This window comes from Acartia tonsa, chromosome 8 (assembly GCF_053477335.1).
Source record: "Acartia tonsa isolate MP-2025a chromosome 8, ASM5347733v1, whole genome shotgun sequence".
Taxonomy (NCBI): domain Eukaryota; kingdom Metazoa; phylum Arthropoda; class Copepoda; order Calanoida; family Acartiidae; genus Acartia; species Acartia tonsa.
Genome location: NC_137267.1, coordinates 8,992,990 through 9,010,940, shown reverse-complemented (window position 1 = coordinate 9,010,940; position 17,951 = coordinate 8,992,990). Strand labels below are relative to the sequence as shown.

Sequence of the window (17,951 nt, the reverse complement as noted above, 5' to 3'; positions counted from 1 at the left end):
AACGATGTCTGTCTATTTGTCTGTCCGTCAGTTTGTTTGTACCAAATGATCTCGATAACAGCTGAACCGATCGGGTTCTCCTTTACAGTGTAGCATGTGTAGGATACCCTCAACCCCCCTACAAAAAAATATTTTTATTTTAAAACTAAAATTAAAATAGTGGGGTCGACTAACCCCCCCCCCCCCAAAGAAAAACCAAAAGTAAAAAAAATTTAATTTTTCTTTTAAATCTAAAATACGAAAAATTAGGTTGTTCAAAACTCTTGGGGCGAAACCGCTAGTTTTAAAGAAAAGCAAAAATGACAACAAAACAAAAACGAAGATGAATAAATCTTATGTTACTTTTTTGTCTAAATGTAGCTTGAAAATTTGATATTGATAAGACGATTCTAAAAAGCGTAAATGGACGATCAGAGCTATCCGTTAGGGATAAAAGTTTCATTTTGAATAATCTAACTAACTAACAAACGAACATAATACTTACAGTAGCTTCGCTATTATAATTTTTGGCTAAAAAATGTATTTGTTAGTTTGTATGATAATAATAATTGATAGGTTTGGTTTGCAATAGTGAACACATTAAACCTCATGGGACCAACACAAATAATCAGAGCCATCGACATCCGCAGTTGTTTATGCAACAGAATCGTCCTATTGTTTTAAAACTTATGATATTTCCTGTAAAGTGTAAGAATTCATATTAAGGAACAATTGAGAAAGCGCTGCAACTCTATAATCATTATTAGAAAGAGCTTATGTCCATTTAAAATTAACATATCTTATTAGATTAATTTTGATATATTGTTTCCTATAACGACTAGGTACAATATCATAAGAAGCAAAGCATATATATATATAGGCATGATAAATATTCAATGCATTGTTGCTCTTTATAACAAAGTGTTTGTGTGTTTCATCGCTTTGTGTGGGGGAGAGGGGGTATTTTTTTATGAGTGATTTATCTTGGGAGGGTGGCTTTAACCTTTTCTAGAATATTCATGAACCTTTCCTGGACATAAATGAAGCTTCAATGTAAAGAAAACCATACTGGTTCAGCGTTTGGCGAGTTCCTTCGCTACAAACACACTTACATAGACATCCTGTACATTTTATGTAATGATAATAGAAATATAAGAATAGAAGCATATTCTGAACCCTTTTTTCCTCAAATCTAAGAATGAACATTTCTAGCGGACAAAAGTATTGTTTACTTTCGACTCAAGCTGATGTGGATTCTTAAAAAACGATAGACTCGCTACTCGATAGTGAGTCAAAATTATTTTTGTGAAAAATGATGCCTCTTTAAAGGGTATTATCCCATAGACTTGATATAATCCTTCCTAGACCTTTACAAGGCTTTACTGTAAAGGAGAGCCATATCGGTTTCGCTGGTAGCGAAATGCTTCACTAAAAACACAAACAAACACATACCTTAGCAGACACACCATATTACTTGTATACAAGATTAAAAAAATGTCTTTATTCTCAAATCCTTATCAAAACAGTATATTTATCTGTCTGTACTGAACTATTCTACCAACCGCTGAACCGATTTGGTTCTCCTTTCAAGATTATCATGGGATTATCAGGGAAGATTTGAAACTATTTTAAGAAAGGGTAAAATTAGCCGCAAAAAAGAAATCGCCCAAGAAGAACTCCCCCTCCTTTCCTAAATGTTATTTTTTTACTTTTTTTCATAACTAAGATTTTTTATGGCGGTATTAATTATCTTCCCCCACCCCACTCCCTCAGGTGACCTTTGATATCTCTAGGGCCGCAGCCGCTAGTAATGCATAAAGCCAAAAAAGACAATACATTGAGAGTACAACTAAATAATAGACAATTGAACAAAAACAAATATCTATGATGAATTACAATAAAGCATTATCAAAGAATGTTTTATTTAATATTATATTTTTATAATCACTAATAGCTTCGCCTCAAGAAGAAGGGATACCAAAAAATATAGTTGTCTCTGTGTTCTTTTGCGGGCACAGGATGCCAGCAAACCTTACGAGGAGGTAAAGAGCATTTTTTTTACTAAACTAAAATATCCTTAACAGCAGTACATCCTAATATAAAATATAGGTGTTCAAGTCAATTTCTGGTTCCAGGTCCTGATCCTCCAGGTATTCAGTAATCCTTGAATGGCTTCTGTGACTACTATTTTTTACTTTTGGGTTAAGGTGGTAGTGGCGGGGACTATGTGGTGTATAAAGTGTTTTAAATTATATAATAATCAATATTAAAAAGAAAATATATTTTTCATTTCTTTTATACCAAAATGTTACAAATTATGCCTGAGAAGAAAATCTAGAATAATTTCTATTTTTCAGAACTCTAACATATAATGACGACATTTGAAACGATATTACTTATATATACAAATTTGGTTTTCAAGAATTGTTTTTGCTGCAACTATAGACGAATTATAGACTACTATTTTTTGAACGATTTCTCTCCAGGGAGGGAGGGGACATCGGGCTGTATATTAAACTAGTCCCCAAAGTTTTAAAATTTCGTTTTCCTGTTCGTTGGCTTAGCAACTTTGGGGACTTCTAATGATTTTAGATTTGTTGGCTCATTAAGTGTCCTAACGTTTCAGCAACTAATTGTTTTCTACAGAAGGGATAATTTTGTGTATCATAATTTAGGATTTACATAGATTTATCGGCCATTATCTTATCCCTTTAGATTCCTTATTAGTAGCGAAGCTACTCTATAATTCACAATGTCCGTCCGTCTGTCCGTCCGTCTGTCCGTCCATCCGTCTGTCCGTCCGTCCGTCTGTCCGTCCGTCATGAGACAGAATAGGGGAAACGTGATTTTCTCGGCTCCTATTAAAGGTAGACAGCTGAAATTTTTTGACAACAGTCCCATTATTAAGGAGCACAATTAACTTTAAAACATCAAGGGCGGTCGGACCGCTTTTTGGCAGGTTTTAGGCTATTTTTGTATTTTTCACATCTTTCTCCATATCTTCAATGTTTATGGTCCGATTTTAAAAATTTATTTTCAGTTATTGATATCAAAATTAAATTTCCTGTCGTTTACAGTAAACAATCATGACGGCCAAACTGCCATTTTGCAGGTTTTAGGCTATTTTTGTATCTTTCACATTTCCACCACATCTTCAATGTTAGTGGTCCAATTTTTAAAATTTTTCAGTTATAGATATAAAAATTAAATTTCCCGTCGTTTAAAGAAAACGACCATGACTGCCAGACTGCCTGTTTGCAGGTTTTAGGCTATTTTTGTATTTTTCACATTATTCTTCATATCTTCAGTGTTTATGGTCCGATTTTCCAATTTTTTTTTTCAGTTATAGATATCAAAATTAAATTTCCCGTCGTTTAAAGAAAACAACCATGGCGGTCAGACTGCCTTTTATCAGGTTTTTGGCTATTTTTATATGTTTTACACATTTTCCCATATATTTGGTGTTTTTGGTCCAATTTTCAAACTTTTTTGGGATATCAGTATCAAAAAAACTTTTCCCATTGTTATGAGAATCTTTTATGAAATCTACTTTGACCGTCGTCATCATTAAAAATAAAACAAGGTTTCGTGTTCATTTTCTCCAATAAATCTATTCTTGTTTTTAATAAATACACTTTAAATCTACTTTTACGTATTTCCATCCACGATTTTTTGTGCTTCGCTACTTATGGATGTTGTCATCCTTGTTTCTCTTTCATCGGCTGATAACACATTAACTTGGTAACAATGAAAGTCGCGATACTTGTTATTTTTCATTCAGACTATTCTGTACTATGTTAATAGATTTATTCATACTTGGATCAAACACCAGATTATCATGTAATCTAATAAAGTGAACTTTGTAGCGGGCTAAAATAACGATCAATTCCCTTTCCCCATACCCAAATGACCAATAACTGACAGGGGAAATTTCAATCTAAATTGAAGACAATTTATCAATTTACTACATCCATTACTATGTTGTGCGAAGTACTATTACTGAATTACTTGAATGTACTATGTAAAAATTCAGGTAGTTGGTACAATAAAACCTACTTCTTTATATGGATGAATTTCTGCAATATCTAGTCATTTAACCGTTATCCTTAACGCCAAGTGAGAAATGCTCAGCGGATATTGTTTAAATTTGCTGCAGAGGATTCCTCTTAACAAGATAAGCTTCTGAAATTTCTTGTGAACTTCCACATCATTTGCTCTTTACAAATTAAAGCCGTGTATCGATCCTAAAGAGTATTGGGAAAATGTATTTTTTTTCTGCAGCCGTATGATATTGGGATCAATAACTTCTAGAATCTTCTAAGCATGTATTCATCCATTTACTTCATCCATCCGTCTGTATATTAAACCATCCACAAATGCTTCTTGATTCTGAACCGTAACAAAAAACTTTGTCTATCGTCTATCGGCAACAAACTACAAACAATCAGGTAGGGGAGGGGACATTGGACTATTTATTACTCTAGTCCCCATGGTTTTATAAGAATGGTTTCTTATTCTATTGCTTTACATCTTTGGGGACTTTTTGGTTGGTTGGTTCATTAAGTGTCCAAACGTTTCAACCACTAATTGCAATCCGTAGAAGTGGCAATTTTGTGTATTGTCATAGGGGATTTTTATCAATATATCGGCCATTGTCTTATCCCTTTAGATATCTGACATACAATAGTTTCAATAGTTAGATCTCTTTTCAGTTTTCTAACAGAAAATTTCATACTTTTATGTTATCAAATAAAGATTTATTATTTCACTAACTACCTGGACCTTGTCTTGGGGACCTTTTGCTTGGGCTAGCAAATTGCTTTCTGCTGCTTTGTAGCGACTTTAGCTGTGTTAACATTTACGATGCTTTTAGCAGATATTCAAAGGCCGAATTGAAAGTCGGCATCGGGTCCTTAAGGTGGGGACATGCAGTTATTTATCCCTTTCCTCCTATAATGTTTTACTATAATAATAAAATATCTGTCTGAACTGTTCGATTTATTTATTTTATAGTAAACTAGCGGCTTCGCCCCTAGCCTCTAGGGGCTTTGCCCAAAAGGTTATTTGAAAAAAAAATTAAATTAAATATTTCTGGTGCTGCCATTTATTTAGAAGTAACTGCCTAAAAACTATTTTTGTGGGTGGGGTAAAATTTTCATTTTTTGGTGGGGGGGGGGGCGGGGGGTTCCCACCCCCCAATAAAATAGCTTAAAACCACCACAGGACCAGTAGGTATATTCCTTGAAGAGTAGAATCCGATCGGTTTAGTGGTTACAGAGATCTTAAGGGACAGACGGACAGACAGACAGACGGACGGACACACATCATTCTACTTTGTATTATAGATTACTTTCACTTTGTACACTTTCCCCTCTCTAAAACCTTAGCTAATAATTTTTCTATATTTTTTTTGGAACATATGTATTGTTCATGTAGTATAGTTAGGGAACAATATTTTCACATATGTTTTAGATAATATTTCAAAGTACATATAAAAAATATTGCAATTATGGTAGCGCAATGAAGTAGTTATTTCAAATTAAAAATATTGCTTTTATAAATGTTAAAATCTTTATTTTTGGAAGGGGGGTTGGGTGGGTAAATATTCTTAATATAGGGTAGGACAAAGAAAATTATTTTACCCTCCTTAAAAATTTTATCTCAGGGGTTACAATTTACCTAAGGGGAGTATTTACCTCCAGGGAATTAGTAAATTAGGTTTTAGATGTACTATAGCTACCACTAGCAGTTATACCCCTTAATGCCTAGGGGTTCTTGAAAAAAGGAGGTTGGTGACTCTTTAATTTTATTTTTTATAAAAAAAAAATTTTAATAGGGGTTCATTTCTTTTAGGAAAAAGCAGTGTAGTTAGGAAGGAGGGATATTGGAGTTTTAAAAACTCTCTTAAACAAGATATTAAGAAGATATACCTTTATAACCTTCACCGTCTTAAATTGCTTTACATCCAATTTACAAATCTCACTGTATAGTTTGATTTTCTTTTATTAGAAATACATATAGAATTGCAGCGACAACTTTGAATAATATTATACTTTTTAAAAGTTTCATAGAATTGCGCTGTCATAAAATTATAACTTTAATTTAGTTCCTATGATCATGATTCAGCATTTTTAATGAAAGTTATCTGAACGAATAGAAATGTTATTATGTGTTTAGTTAAAAACAAAAGTGTGAATATTAAGGTGATGTTGTAGAAAAAAATCATGTCATTAGTATTTTTTGACCCTCGCCTCAATAGAGGGGTGTGGTCTTTGGGGGGCTAAGTAACCCCTCAATTAACATTTAGTGCTTGTTTTATAATGAAAACATAACATTTAAGAGGATTTGACATACTTAATAACCTAAAAACTTGCCCTCGACAAATACCAAGCTACCAGAAAACTATGCAATGCAGCCGTTTACGAGACCTTACACATCATATAGACATAAAGTTTCTTGAGTGTAAAGGATTTCATTAACTTTTATCCTACAATTATCCCAAGATTTCTAGTAATTTTTTGTCTAAATCAAATACTCTTGATATTATCAGTCAGATTAAGTTGTCCTTTTCAGGGAAGCTCTATTAATTTATATGGATGGTTGTAGTAGAATTTGGTATATTTAGATTAGAATTTAGAAATATGTCAGAGAAATTAAACATTCCGTGTGAAAAAAAACATGACATTTCATGCTTTTTTTTTATGCCTTTTAACATTCATGTATGTATATATTTATAATAGTCAGATATTTTTGACAAAACCATATGTTACACTCTCGTATTTTGCATAATTTGGCAGCCGCAATAGTTTTTAGAATCAAGCACCGACATGTTCATTTTTAATCATATATTATACATTTTTTAAATCAGAGCTATTTCAAACCCTTTTAGATAACTTTAGGTCGGCATTTAAAATCCAATAATACCTTAATCAATCAGACAAAATTTTTTTGTGTGTAAAATCTGAATCCGAATCAGCAGATTGGTTTTGCATCTATTTAAAAACTTAAACGCAAAGGATTTTAAAATATAAAAGTCCCCCTGTATCCGATACTGAAACTGTTTTTCAATTTAAAGAAATTGTTTCTATAATGCTGACCGTCCAGACCTTAACTTGGTATTTAAAAAAGCTAGTGTTTATACAGCTCATACCAATAACGAAATTAATTCAGAAGAAAATCACGAAACCTTTACGTGTTTTTCAGCTGTCGTTGGGGGGCAACACATCGTAAAATTGACGACATCTCCATTTGTCCCCAAATATTATTTTAGATTTATTTTGCTTGTTGGTTATACCTTATTCCTGGTGTTTATATCTTTCATTGTACATTGTAAACTTTTTTTCCATACGAATATTGTTTCTTTTGTTAAGACTATCACTGCTTTCAATTGCAAACAATGGGTTGGTAATTCCAATATTAATTTTGTTTTATTATCTAATCATTCTATTTTCCAGAATAAATAATAATATGAAATGGCGAAAAAGCTCTATAAAAGCATTGAAAAATTTCATAATATTGATATTTACTGTAACAGTATTCAGTTTTTCGCTAGTATCTCTTAATGGTACAGAGTCAGCTGATTATGTACAAAATCATGTGATATACACACAGTACAAATCATCTGATTTGCTCCCGCGTTTTTTACGCAGAAACGTTGTAAAAGACGACATTGCAGAGTTAGAGCTGGATTATGAGGCAGAATCATTTATGCCCTGGAAACAGGTAAGCAAGGAAAACTAGTCGGAATCACAGAAATAAATATAATTATACATATTTTGCCCTATTCATATATATTATATATACTTGGTTGTGGATTTGCAGTGATTTACTTTTTTTTATATAGTCAAGTAATTCAGTTATTTTTTTTTTACTTTTTATGATAATTTATAGATTGAAAGTTTGGATATGCTAGTTAAAACATAATGTTTGAACGGTTTGCAAAACGTGGGGGTAATATTTTCAATCCACTGTCCCCTCTCAACTGTTGGCAATAGTATTATTAATTCTAGCCAGTCTTTACTTCTTTGTTATCTTTTTTATGATTTTTACACACATTTTTTAGGATCCAGATTGTCAGTTTTCAACAAGATTTGCCAAGGAAGGAAGTCTTCCAATGAGGGCTTTAGTGTCATTCCCAGGTTCTGGCAATACTTTGTTCAGGTGAGAAAATCATGTCTATCATTTTTGGAAACCCCCGCCATCAGCAACAGCCACATTTAGCTTCCCATCGATCCTTAGTGGGTGAAGCTTTGTATAGTATGAATAAGTAAGTATATGCCCCATATGGTGGTGACCCTTTTCGTCTGCTAAAAAATGTCTTCTGTTTTTTTTTGTAGGGTCTCAACTGTTTTTATATTTTCAACAATATAAGCTGTTTTCAAAGACCCAATTCAAAACCACGACAGGGTCCCAGCCCTGTGGGCAAAGTTATAAATAGCTTATGCCACCTCTATTACTTTAATGAATAATTTATGCTTCAAAAGTTCTATGGTAAAGACAGAGATATTGAGTTATTTTGAGTATTAAGCAAACATTCTGTAGTAATACATTATTTTTTTTTTAAAATTAGAAACAAAGAAAAAGTTGGTATTATTTCAAAGTTAACAGTGATTTTTGGTGCAGTGACATTGCAATTAAAACAACACATGAAAAGCAAAGCTCATCTAATTATCAGACAATGAGACAAACTAAAATTAGCAAAAATGGATTCACTATGACTTTAGGTTGAAAAAACTCAATTAAATTTGTGTCTGAGAGACCTAAAAATTCCGCTTTAAATTAAAATTTATAGAACAGTCAAATGTTATAAATATCTCTTTAGAAACTTTCTTAAGGTTACTATAATGCAAGGTTTTAAACCCCTTGGACCCTTTTAACATTTGATTTTACTGTAAGACCTATTAGATCAAAACACAAGGACGAACAAAACATTATTGTATACAAGATTTGAACTTAAAATATATTTTTATTGTATATATTTTAGGACCTTGTTTGAAGCTTTATCCGGAGTTTTTACAGGTAAATTAAGAATTAAAACATCTACATGTTGAACGCCAAAAATATAGCCGATAGAACAAACTATTTTATAGATAGTTGGTATTGGGTAAAGGGAATGTACACAAAAAAATATAAGGGTCAAGTTATAAACCTTAAAAAAATGTTTCAATTCCCCTGTAAAAATACTGATCCACTTTTAAGAGATTAAACTGATTTATGATAGAGTGGATGTTCATGGTTCTTAAGTTTCAAACTATCTGATCTAAATAGCAAAAAAACCATATCTGTTGTCAATTTGAAAATATTTAAATATGGTTTATCAGAGAAAAAAATATTTGATTAATAAAATCAAATTCACAATATAGACAGAACAAGTCATTGAAAGTATCATTTTTGAAATTCTAGATAAACTTGGTGAAAAATAATATAAATTACTCTGGATGGGAGATCTATTAAGGCTTTATGGAGTGCCTGAATTTTAGGGATTATTTTTCTTCTTTTAAATATATTTTTAAATATAATTTTAGGTTTTACCAATTATGATGGAGCACTTGATGCAGCTGGGTTCTATGGAGAGAAAAGAGATTATAGGTATTACTAATTATCTATTCTCGATCAACTCTACTGCATAAATATAGGTTGTCCATTAGTCCTTCTATTTGTTAAGTTCTTTGGTTTACAAATGTGACCTTTAATAGCAATCAGGTTTATTGTTGTATGTAATTACTTATTTGCTGTATTTTAATTTTATCTATTTATCTATCTATCCATCTATTTATGTATATACATATATAATATATATATATGTATTAATTACCTCATACGGGCGTGAATGCTGTCCATGACACTCTAACGTCAGGTCCAACAACCCATGATACCCAAGGGTAGCCAAATCTATCATTTTCTGCCCCAAAACCCTGGGTATCAGGTTAAATAACACCCACCAGACAACCAACTCTTTGATTGCACGACCCTTGCCTGGTAGTCCCAAGTGTGTATGGTAATTAGTTGCGCCTGTTTTGGGGCAAAGGCATTCACCATACTCTAAATATAAATATCGCGCACCTGACATAGAAGCCGATGGAATTATTTTAACGTCTTTAGTTATGACGCAGTGTTAAGCTGAGATTCGAACCTATCACCTCCACGATGCTGAGCGAATGCGCAAAGTGTTGAGCCGCGGTCTCAGGTTTTTTTTATCTATTTATACATCTATCTATCTGTCTTTTTATCTAACTGTCTATCTATTTATCTAACAAATATATATTTATCTATATATATTCCAGAGATGGCAGTACCCTGCTACAGAAGTCCCACTACATCCTTGATATAAACGGAGCAGATTGGTTGGTGGACCTACAACAGAGAATCAAGCTTGTCAATGAATTCAAAGGTAAATTTTAAATATAACAAATGAAATGTTTTCTATTTGTCAATATCCGTCAAAAAACAAGAAAGAAAGTGAATTTTGCACAACCGAAGTGCTCCTCCCTGCAACCTACTTTATCCGTCCGTCCTTAATCTAATGGAAGAAAAGTTATTTCTCGCATCGTATTAGAAACAGCTTTCCCCGAGGTGCCACAGGCACGGGCTAAAAAAGTAGTTTTACTCTTATGATTGTACATTTTTAATTTTTATATTCGTAGAAAGCTGGTTATAATACGATGCTAGACATAGTTTTTCGTATGGATGAGAAGCGGTTCTTATCTACCGGATTCGAATGAATACGATAAAAAAATTAATAGATTATTTGAAGGTAAACAAGGATGGCAACATCCATAGAAGCGAAGCTCTGCAACGATAGGACAAACGGACATTAACACTTGTATAGTGTCAGAACTGAATAATAACAATATAAATTTATAAGAGTCCAAGCAAAATTGCAAGTAAATTTGTTGAAAAAATGTTTGATCTAGAATAATGTTTTAGAACTTGATTATAGAGTTGCTTCGCTTATAATATTAAACTTTGTTGTCCAAGGAATCAGTATACCAGACCAATCTTGATAATTAGATCATATAAAAATTTGTTTAAAGAGTAAAAAAAATCAAGATGTTTAAAATGAACGTACGGACATTCTCGTAATGATTATAGAGTTACTAAGATTTTTTAAATCGTACCTAACTACTACAGGAATAATCATGCAAAGTTTGAAAACGATTGGAAAATTCTAACATGCCTAAATTAATGAAAAGCTATCCGTTCGGTACGTACGGACGGACCAACCCTAATTATAGAAAAGCTTCGCTTTTAAAAAGTATTTAATTAATTTTTCGTATTCACCTATTAATATCTGGTGGATTAGACCCAATTCTCAGCCATAAGAAAAAATTATGCCTAGCATCGTATTATATCTACGAATATGAAAATGTACCACCATAAGATTTTTTTAAAAAATTATCCGTGCCTTGGCATATCGGGGCTAAAAAAGCTGGTTTAAATCTTATAATTGTAAATTTTATATCTGCGGAAAGCTGTTAATGATACATTGCGAGAAATGACATTATTTGATTAAGGAAGAGGAATTCTGTTAATAAGAAATCCATTTGATGCTATATTATCTGCTTGGAACACTATGAAGTGAGTTTCTTTTTCAACTATCTATTTATTTTTTGTTAAAAGCAGTGGATTATAACCAGGGCTCGGCAGCCGCAAATCAGTCGTCTTTAAACTTGAGGTAATTCTACCTTGAAATCACCTGGAAAACTGAAGCTGACCCAAATGTGACAATACCTCTTTTCTAAAATAAAATAGTTTTAAAATTGAAGCTTAGTTGCATCTGCTGTAGCCTTGATAACTCTTATGTAGCTATATTAAGTGGTCTTATGACAAACGCAGGAGTCCCAAACGTCTGAGTGGACAAACGCAGGAGTGAAAACTAAATCTAACCTAACCTATTTTAGACCATCTTATATGTTTTTTAAATGCCTAACCCCTGCGTGGGGCTTAAATGTACATTCATATCTCAACCTAACCTAATCTGTATAGAAATACTTAATTGAATTAATATTTTAACACTCCTGCGTTTGTCCACTCCGACGTTTGGGACTCCTGCGTTTGTCCTGGAACCAATTAAATATTATCTTTTAGTTTATCGATAAAATAACTTTGAGTTAAACTATCTATATATATCTTGGAGCCAGAAAGTAAAATGTTCCAAAATCTACTCGAAAGTCAAGTTTTAAGTCAGTTGAGACATTTTAACACGTAGCTCCTAAACTATGCGTAGCACAGGAATCGTTTTTATATTTCCTCAAAATAGACTTCTTAGCGGTTCTGACGGTATGCGTAGTATTATTCTACTATAAACACAAGCCGCGCAATTTTGATTTTTAAAAGTCCGCATTTTTTTGCACACCCTTTATCTATTTATTTTTTATTAATCTATATCTATTAATGTAAGTAGTAGAAGCCACACAGCCTCTATACATAGATTATAACTTTCTTGTAACTAAGTAATATCAAAATTAATATCTATCTATTTATCTCTTGATTAATCTATCTATTAATGTAAGTAATAGAAACCCCACAGCCTCTATAGATTATAAACTATCTTGTATATAAGTAATATCACAATTAATATCTATCTATTATTTGATTAATCTATCTATTAATGTAAGTAGTAGAAGCCACTTAGCCTCTATAGATTATAACTTTCTTGTAACTAAGTAATATCAAAATTAATATCTATCTATTCATCTCATGATTAATCTATCTAATGATTTAAGGAGTAGAAACCACACAGCCTCTATAATTATAACTTTCTTGTAACTAAGTAATATCAAAATTAATATCTATCTATTCATCTCTTGATTAACCTATCTTATTTAAGGAGTAGAAACCACATAGCCTCTATAGATTAAAACTTTCTTGTAACTATGTAATATCAAAATTAATATCTATCTATTCATCTCTTGATTGATCTATCTAATGATTTAAGGAGTAGAAACCACACAGCCTCTATAGATTATAACTTTCTTGTAACTAAGTAATATCAAAATTAATATCTATCTATTCATCTCTTGATTAATCTATCTAATGATTTAAGGAGTGGAAACCACACAGCCTCTATAGATTATAACTTTCTTGTAACTAAGTAATATCAAAATTAATATCTATCTATTCATCTCTTGATTAATCTATCTAATGATTTAAGGAGTAGAAACCACACAGCCTCTATAGATTATAACTCTCTTGTGACTATAGAGTTACTCTATCTATCTATTTATTTATATCTTGATTAATCTATCTAATGATTTAAGTAGTAGAAGCCTCAATAGATTATAACTTTCTTGTAACTATGTAATATCAAAATTAATATCTATCTATTCATCTCTTGATTAATCTATCTATCTGATTAAAGGAGTAGAAACCACACAGCCTCTATAATTATAACTTTCTTGTAACTAAGTAATATCAAAATTAATATCTATCTATCATCTCTTGATTAATCTATCTAATGATTTACGGAGTAGAAACCACACAGCCTCTATAGATTATAACTTTCTTGTAACATAGTAATATCAAAATTAATATCTATCTATTCATCTCTTGATTAATCTATCTAATGATTTACGGAGTAGAAACCACACAGCCTCTATAGATTATAACTTTCTTTTAACTATGTAATATGAAAAAAGTAGTAGAAGCCTCTATAGATTATATTTTGTAACTATGTAATATCAAAATTAATATCTATCTATTCATATCTTGATTAATCTATCTAATGATTTAAGGAGTAGAAACCACACAGCCTCTATAGATTATAACTCTCTTGTGACTATAGAGTTACTCTATCTATCTATTTATTTATATCTTGATTAATCTATCTAATGATTTAAAGGACGCCTGCAAGAAATAACATGCTTTAACTGCTGAAAGACTGCCACATGAAGACCCAATACCCCAAATTTAAAGCCTTCAGCTTCAATAACAAAAAAGTTCTAGGCATTTCAAAATAGCATTTTATGTACAATGGAATTTTTGAAAGATTTCCAATGCTCATAAAACAAAAAACAATATTAAATTACGTTGCCTAGACATAAAATTATAACCTTATCTTTGTCAGAAACTTAGATTGCCTGTAACTGATTACATTATTACAATAAAAACACCACATTTCATAGTCAAAATCTATGAAAAAAATTCGATTTAAATTGCATATTTAAACGAAAATCATAGCGGAAACAAAGGGGAAAACTAATACAAGCTTAGCTGTGATTGGTTGTTAAGCTGATTCAGCCTTCTGATTGGCTACAGTACAATAGGTACAACACAAGTAAAACTTAATTTTTTTTAATGATTTTGACTATAAAAATAGGTATTTTTATTGTAAAAATATAATTAGTTACGGGAAACCTAAATTTATGACAAAAATAAGCTTATAATTTTGTTTCTAGGCCACGTAGTTTAATTTCAAAGTTTTCAACATGAGCATTGCAATTCTTTCAAAATTTTCATTGTACATAAAATGTCATTTTAAAATGCCTAGAACTTTTTTGTTATAGAAGCTTAAGGCTTCAAATTTGGGGGAATTTGGTCTACTTGTGGCAGTCTTTCAGCAGTTAAAGCGTGGTATTTCTTGCAGGCTTCCTTTAAGTAGTAGAAGCCTCAATAGATTATAACTTTCTTGTAACTATGTAATATCAAAATTAATATCGATCTATCATCTCTTGATTAATCTATCTAATGATTTACGGAGTAGAAACCACACAGCCTCTATAGATTATAACTTTCTTGTAACATAGTAATATCAAAATTAATATCTATCTATTCATCTCTTGATTAATCTATCTAATGATTTACGGAGTAGAAACCACACAGCCTCTATAGATTATAACTTTCTTTTAACTATGTAATATGAAAAAAAGTTGTAGAAGCCTCTATAGATTATATTTTGTAACTATGTAATATCAAAATTAATATCTATCTATTCATATCTTGATAAATCTATCTAATGATTTAAGGAGTAGAAACCACACAGCCTCTATAGATTATAACTCTCTTATAACTAAAGAGTTTAAACTCTACGCCCATCAAGTCATCGCAAGGTATGAAATTATTAAAAGCAAGGCTAGTCTACAAGATTTGTTATTTTTTTGCCTGTTATGAATTACTAATACAAATACTTTTCAATGTGTTATGACCGGCGTACAAATGGCTAGAGTGGCATCTATAGTAAGTTTTAAAGAACTAAAATCAAAGCAAACTAAAAAGGGATAGCATATACAAAGGAGATTGGGACAAAATTAGTTAAATGCAGATTTTCAATGGTCATAAAAGATATAAAAAATCAAGAAACTTTATTAATGAATAATATATTTGTCTTTTGTTGCATTACAAACATACCGACGGACTAAGTAAGTTGTATGTTGGATGCTCAAAAAAAAAGGATGACAACATCCATAAAAGCGAAGCTCTGAAAGGGTAGGACAAACAGACATTAATACTTGTATAATGTCAGAACTAATTAATCAGAATGCAAATGTATAAGAGTCAAAGCAAAATTGTAAGTAAATTTGTTGAAAAAACTGCTTGATACAGGATAATGATTATGGACATACTTACATTTTTAGGACTTGATTATAGAGTTGCTTCGCTTATAATAGTGTACTTTGTTGTTCAGGAATCAGTATACCAAAAATCAGACCAATCGGATAATTAGGTCACATACAAATTTGTTGTTAAAAATGTAAAAAAAAAATCAACATGTTTAAAATGGACGTACGGACATTCTGGTAATGATTATAGAGTTGCTACGCTTTCTAACTCGTACCTAACTATTACAGGAATCACCATGCAAAATTTGAAATCGATAGGACAATTCTAACATGCCTAAATTAACGAAAAAAGCTATTTAAAAAAGTAAAAAAATCAACATGTTTAAAATGGACGTACGGACATTTTGGTAATGATTATAGAGTTGCTACGCTTTCTAAATCGTACCTAACTACTAAAGGAATCACCATGCAAAATTTGAAATCGATAGGACAATTCTAACATGTCTAAATTAACGAAAAAAGCTATCCGTGACGGACGGACGGACGGACGGACGTACGGACGGACGTACGGACGGACGGACCGACCCTAATTATAGAAAAGCTTCGCTTTTAAAAAGAGTTTAGTTAAGGAAGCAGATAAGAAAGTTATATTTTCCATAAACCGTTACGTACAGACTGACTTACGGACAGACAAAATGAATTATAGAGTAGCTTTTCAACAAAAAAAATGTTATATTATCTTAAACTTAACTTTAATAAAAATCATATTGTGTTTAGTTGGGCAGAGCTTATCGAAGATTGGGTAACATATGGTGAAGATGTAAGTTTATTAGATCAAGGATGACAACATCTATAAGTAGCGAAGCTCAAAAATTATTAAGAATATTGGGAAAAAATTTACTATAGAGCAGTGTCATACAATAAACATTAAACTTGATAAAATAGGGAAATAACGAAACCTTTAAAATCATGCAACCTTTAAAATTACGAAAAATTAAAAATATAGTCCTAGCACCGAAATTAATAAACAAATTTTAATTAAACTTGATGGAAATATGTAAAATATGGGTATATTCATTCCTTGAAAGTTTCAGCCATCAATCCTGAATAGGAATTGAGAAAATCTTGAAAACCTAAAAATCTATGAATCGGTCTAGCACCCCATTTAATAAACAAATCTTAATAACATAATAGTGAACATATGTAGAATGTAAAATAAATTACTCCCTTAAAATTTCAGCCCTCTTTCTTGAAAAGTAATTGAGAAAATCACGAAAACTTAAAAATCTAGGAATCTATCTAGACCCCAAATAACAGACAGATGGACAAAACAATGTATAGATTAGATAGGCATATGTCATAGGCTGTCTATCTTGAATAGGAGCCGAGAAAATCACGTTTCGGCCAATTTATTAATTACGGACGGACATTCGGAATTATAGAGTAGCTTCGCTACTAATAAAGACAGGATTATATATCCATAAGTAGTGCAGCATTACAATTAAGTGTGCTTTGGGAACTCTTAAGAGAAAAATGATAACCTAATTAATGGAACAAGGGATCTTTATTCTTTAGAGATAACACAATGAACAATTTATGTAGACCCCCCGTGATGATGACTGTAGATTGAAGTTAATTGTGGAAAACTTTGGACACTGTTAGTTGGAATTTAAGGGAAGGGGGGGGGGGTAGTTTTTTATTCATTTGTTTCTTACTGTAGGTCTAGTTAGGTTAGTAGCCTTGCAGAGTTAAGGCACCACAGGTGTAGGCTATAGAGTGGTTATTTTTAATTTGTTTTGAGAATTATTTGATCAAAATACTCAAATCATATAGTAGCTGTTTTATAAAAAACTTGAAAGAAACGGAAAATACTCTTTCTCGTATTCATTCGAATCCGGTGGATAGGAACCGGTTCTCATCCATACGAAAAAACTATGTCTAGCATCGTATTATATCCAGTTTTCTAAGAATATAGAAATGTACAATCATAAGATTAAAACCAGTTTTTTTAGCCGGTGCCTCCGGCACCTCGGGGCTAAAAAACTAGTTTTAATCTTATAATTGTACATTCTATATCCGCGGAAAGCCGTTTATAATACGATACGAGAAATAACTATTAAAATGTAATAATTATATATTTTTTTTCATTCAGCTTGGTTAGTTTAAATTATCTGAAAAAGAACATAAAAGCTAATGAAGGGGCCTGACTGTTTTTTCTCTTTTTGATATAAATTTTGTTTTTAGGTGTATGTGATATTTTATGAAGACTTAATAGAGAATCCCATTAAGGAATTTACAGTTTAGTGTATCTTTTATAAATTTGTTATTCGATATAGAATAGGAGAAGGGGGGGGGGGGGGCTTTATTTAAAAACCAACCATTCAAATATGTTTTACATCCAGTAGTCAAAAACCTTACAAATTCATTGGATAAATTTTAATTTCAATTACAAGCAAGTATCCTGTATTTTATACA

At 31.5% G+C, this 17,951-nt stretch overlaps 1 protein-coding gene across 1 annotated transcript; it reads left to right on the top strand.

Moving 5' to 3' along the window:
• Window positions 1–7,437: 7,437 nt before the first annotated feature.
• On the top strand, window positions 7,438–17,780 carry LOC145325665 (sialate:O-sulfotransferase 1-like). Its single transcript, XM_080168618.1, has 9 exons — window positions 7,438–7,701; window positions 8,042–8,139; window positions 8,963–8,997; window positions 9,504–9,567; window positions 10,263–10,369; window positions 11,493–11,556; window positions 14,943–15,026; window positions 16,254–16,296; window positions 17,721–17,780. Exons 1-9 carry the CDS (start codon window positions 7,447–7,449, stop codon window positions 17,778–17,780), a joined length of 810 nt encoding a protein of 269 aa, XP_080024744.1. The 5' UTR covers window positions 7,438–7,446.
• Window positions 17,781–17,951: the final 171 nt, after the last annotated feature.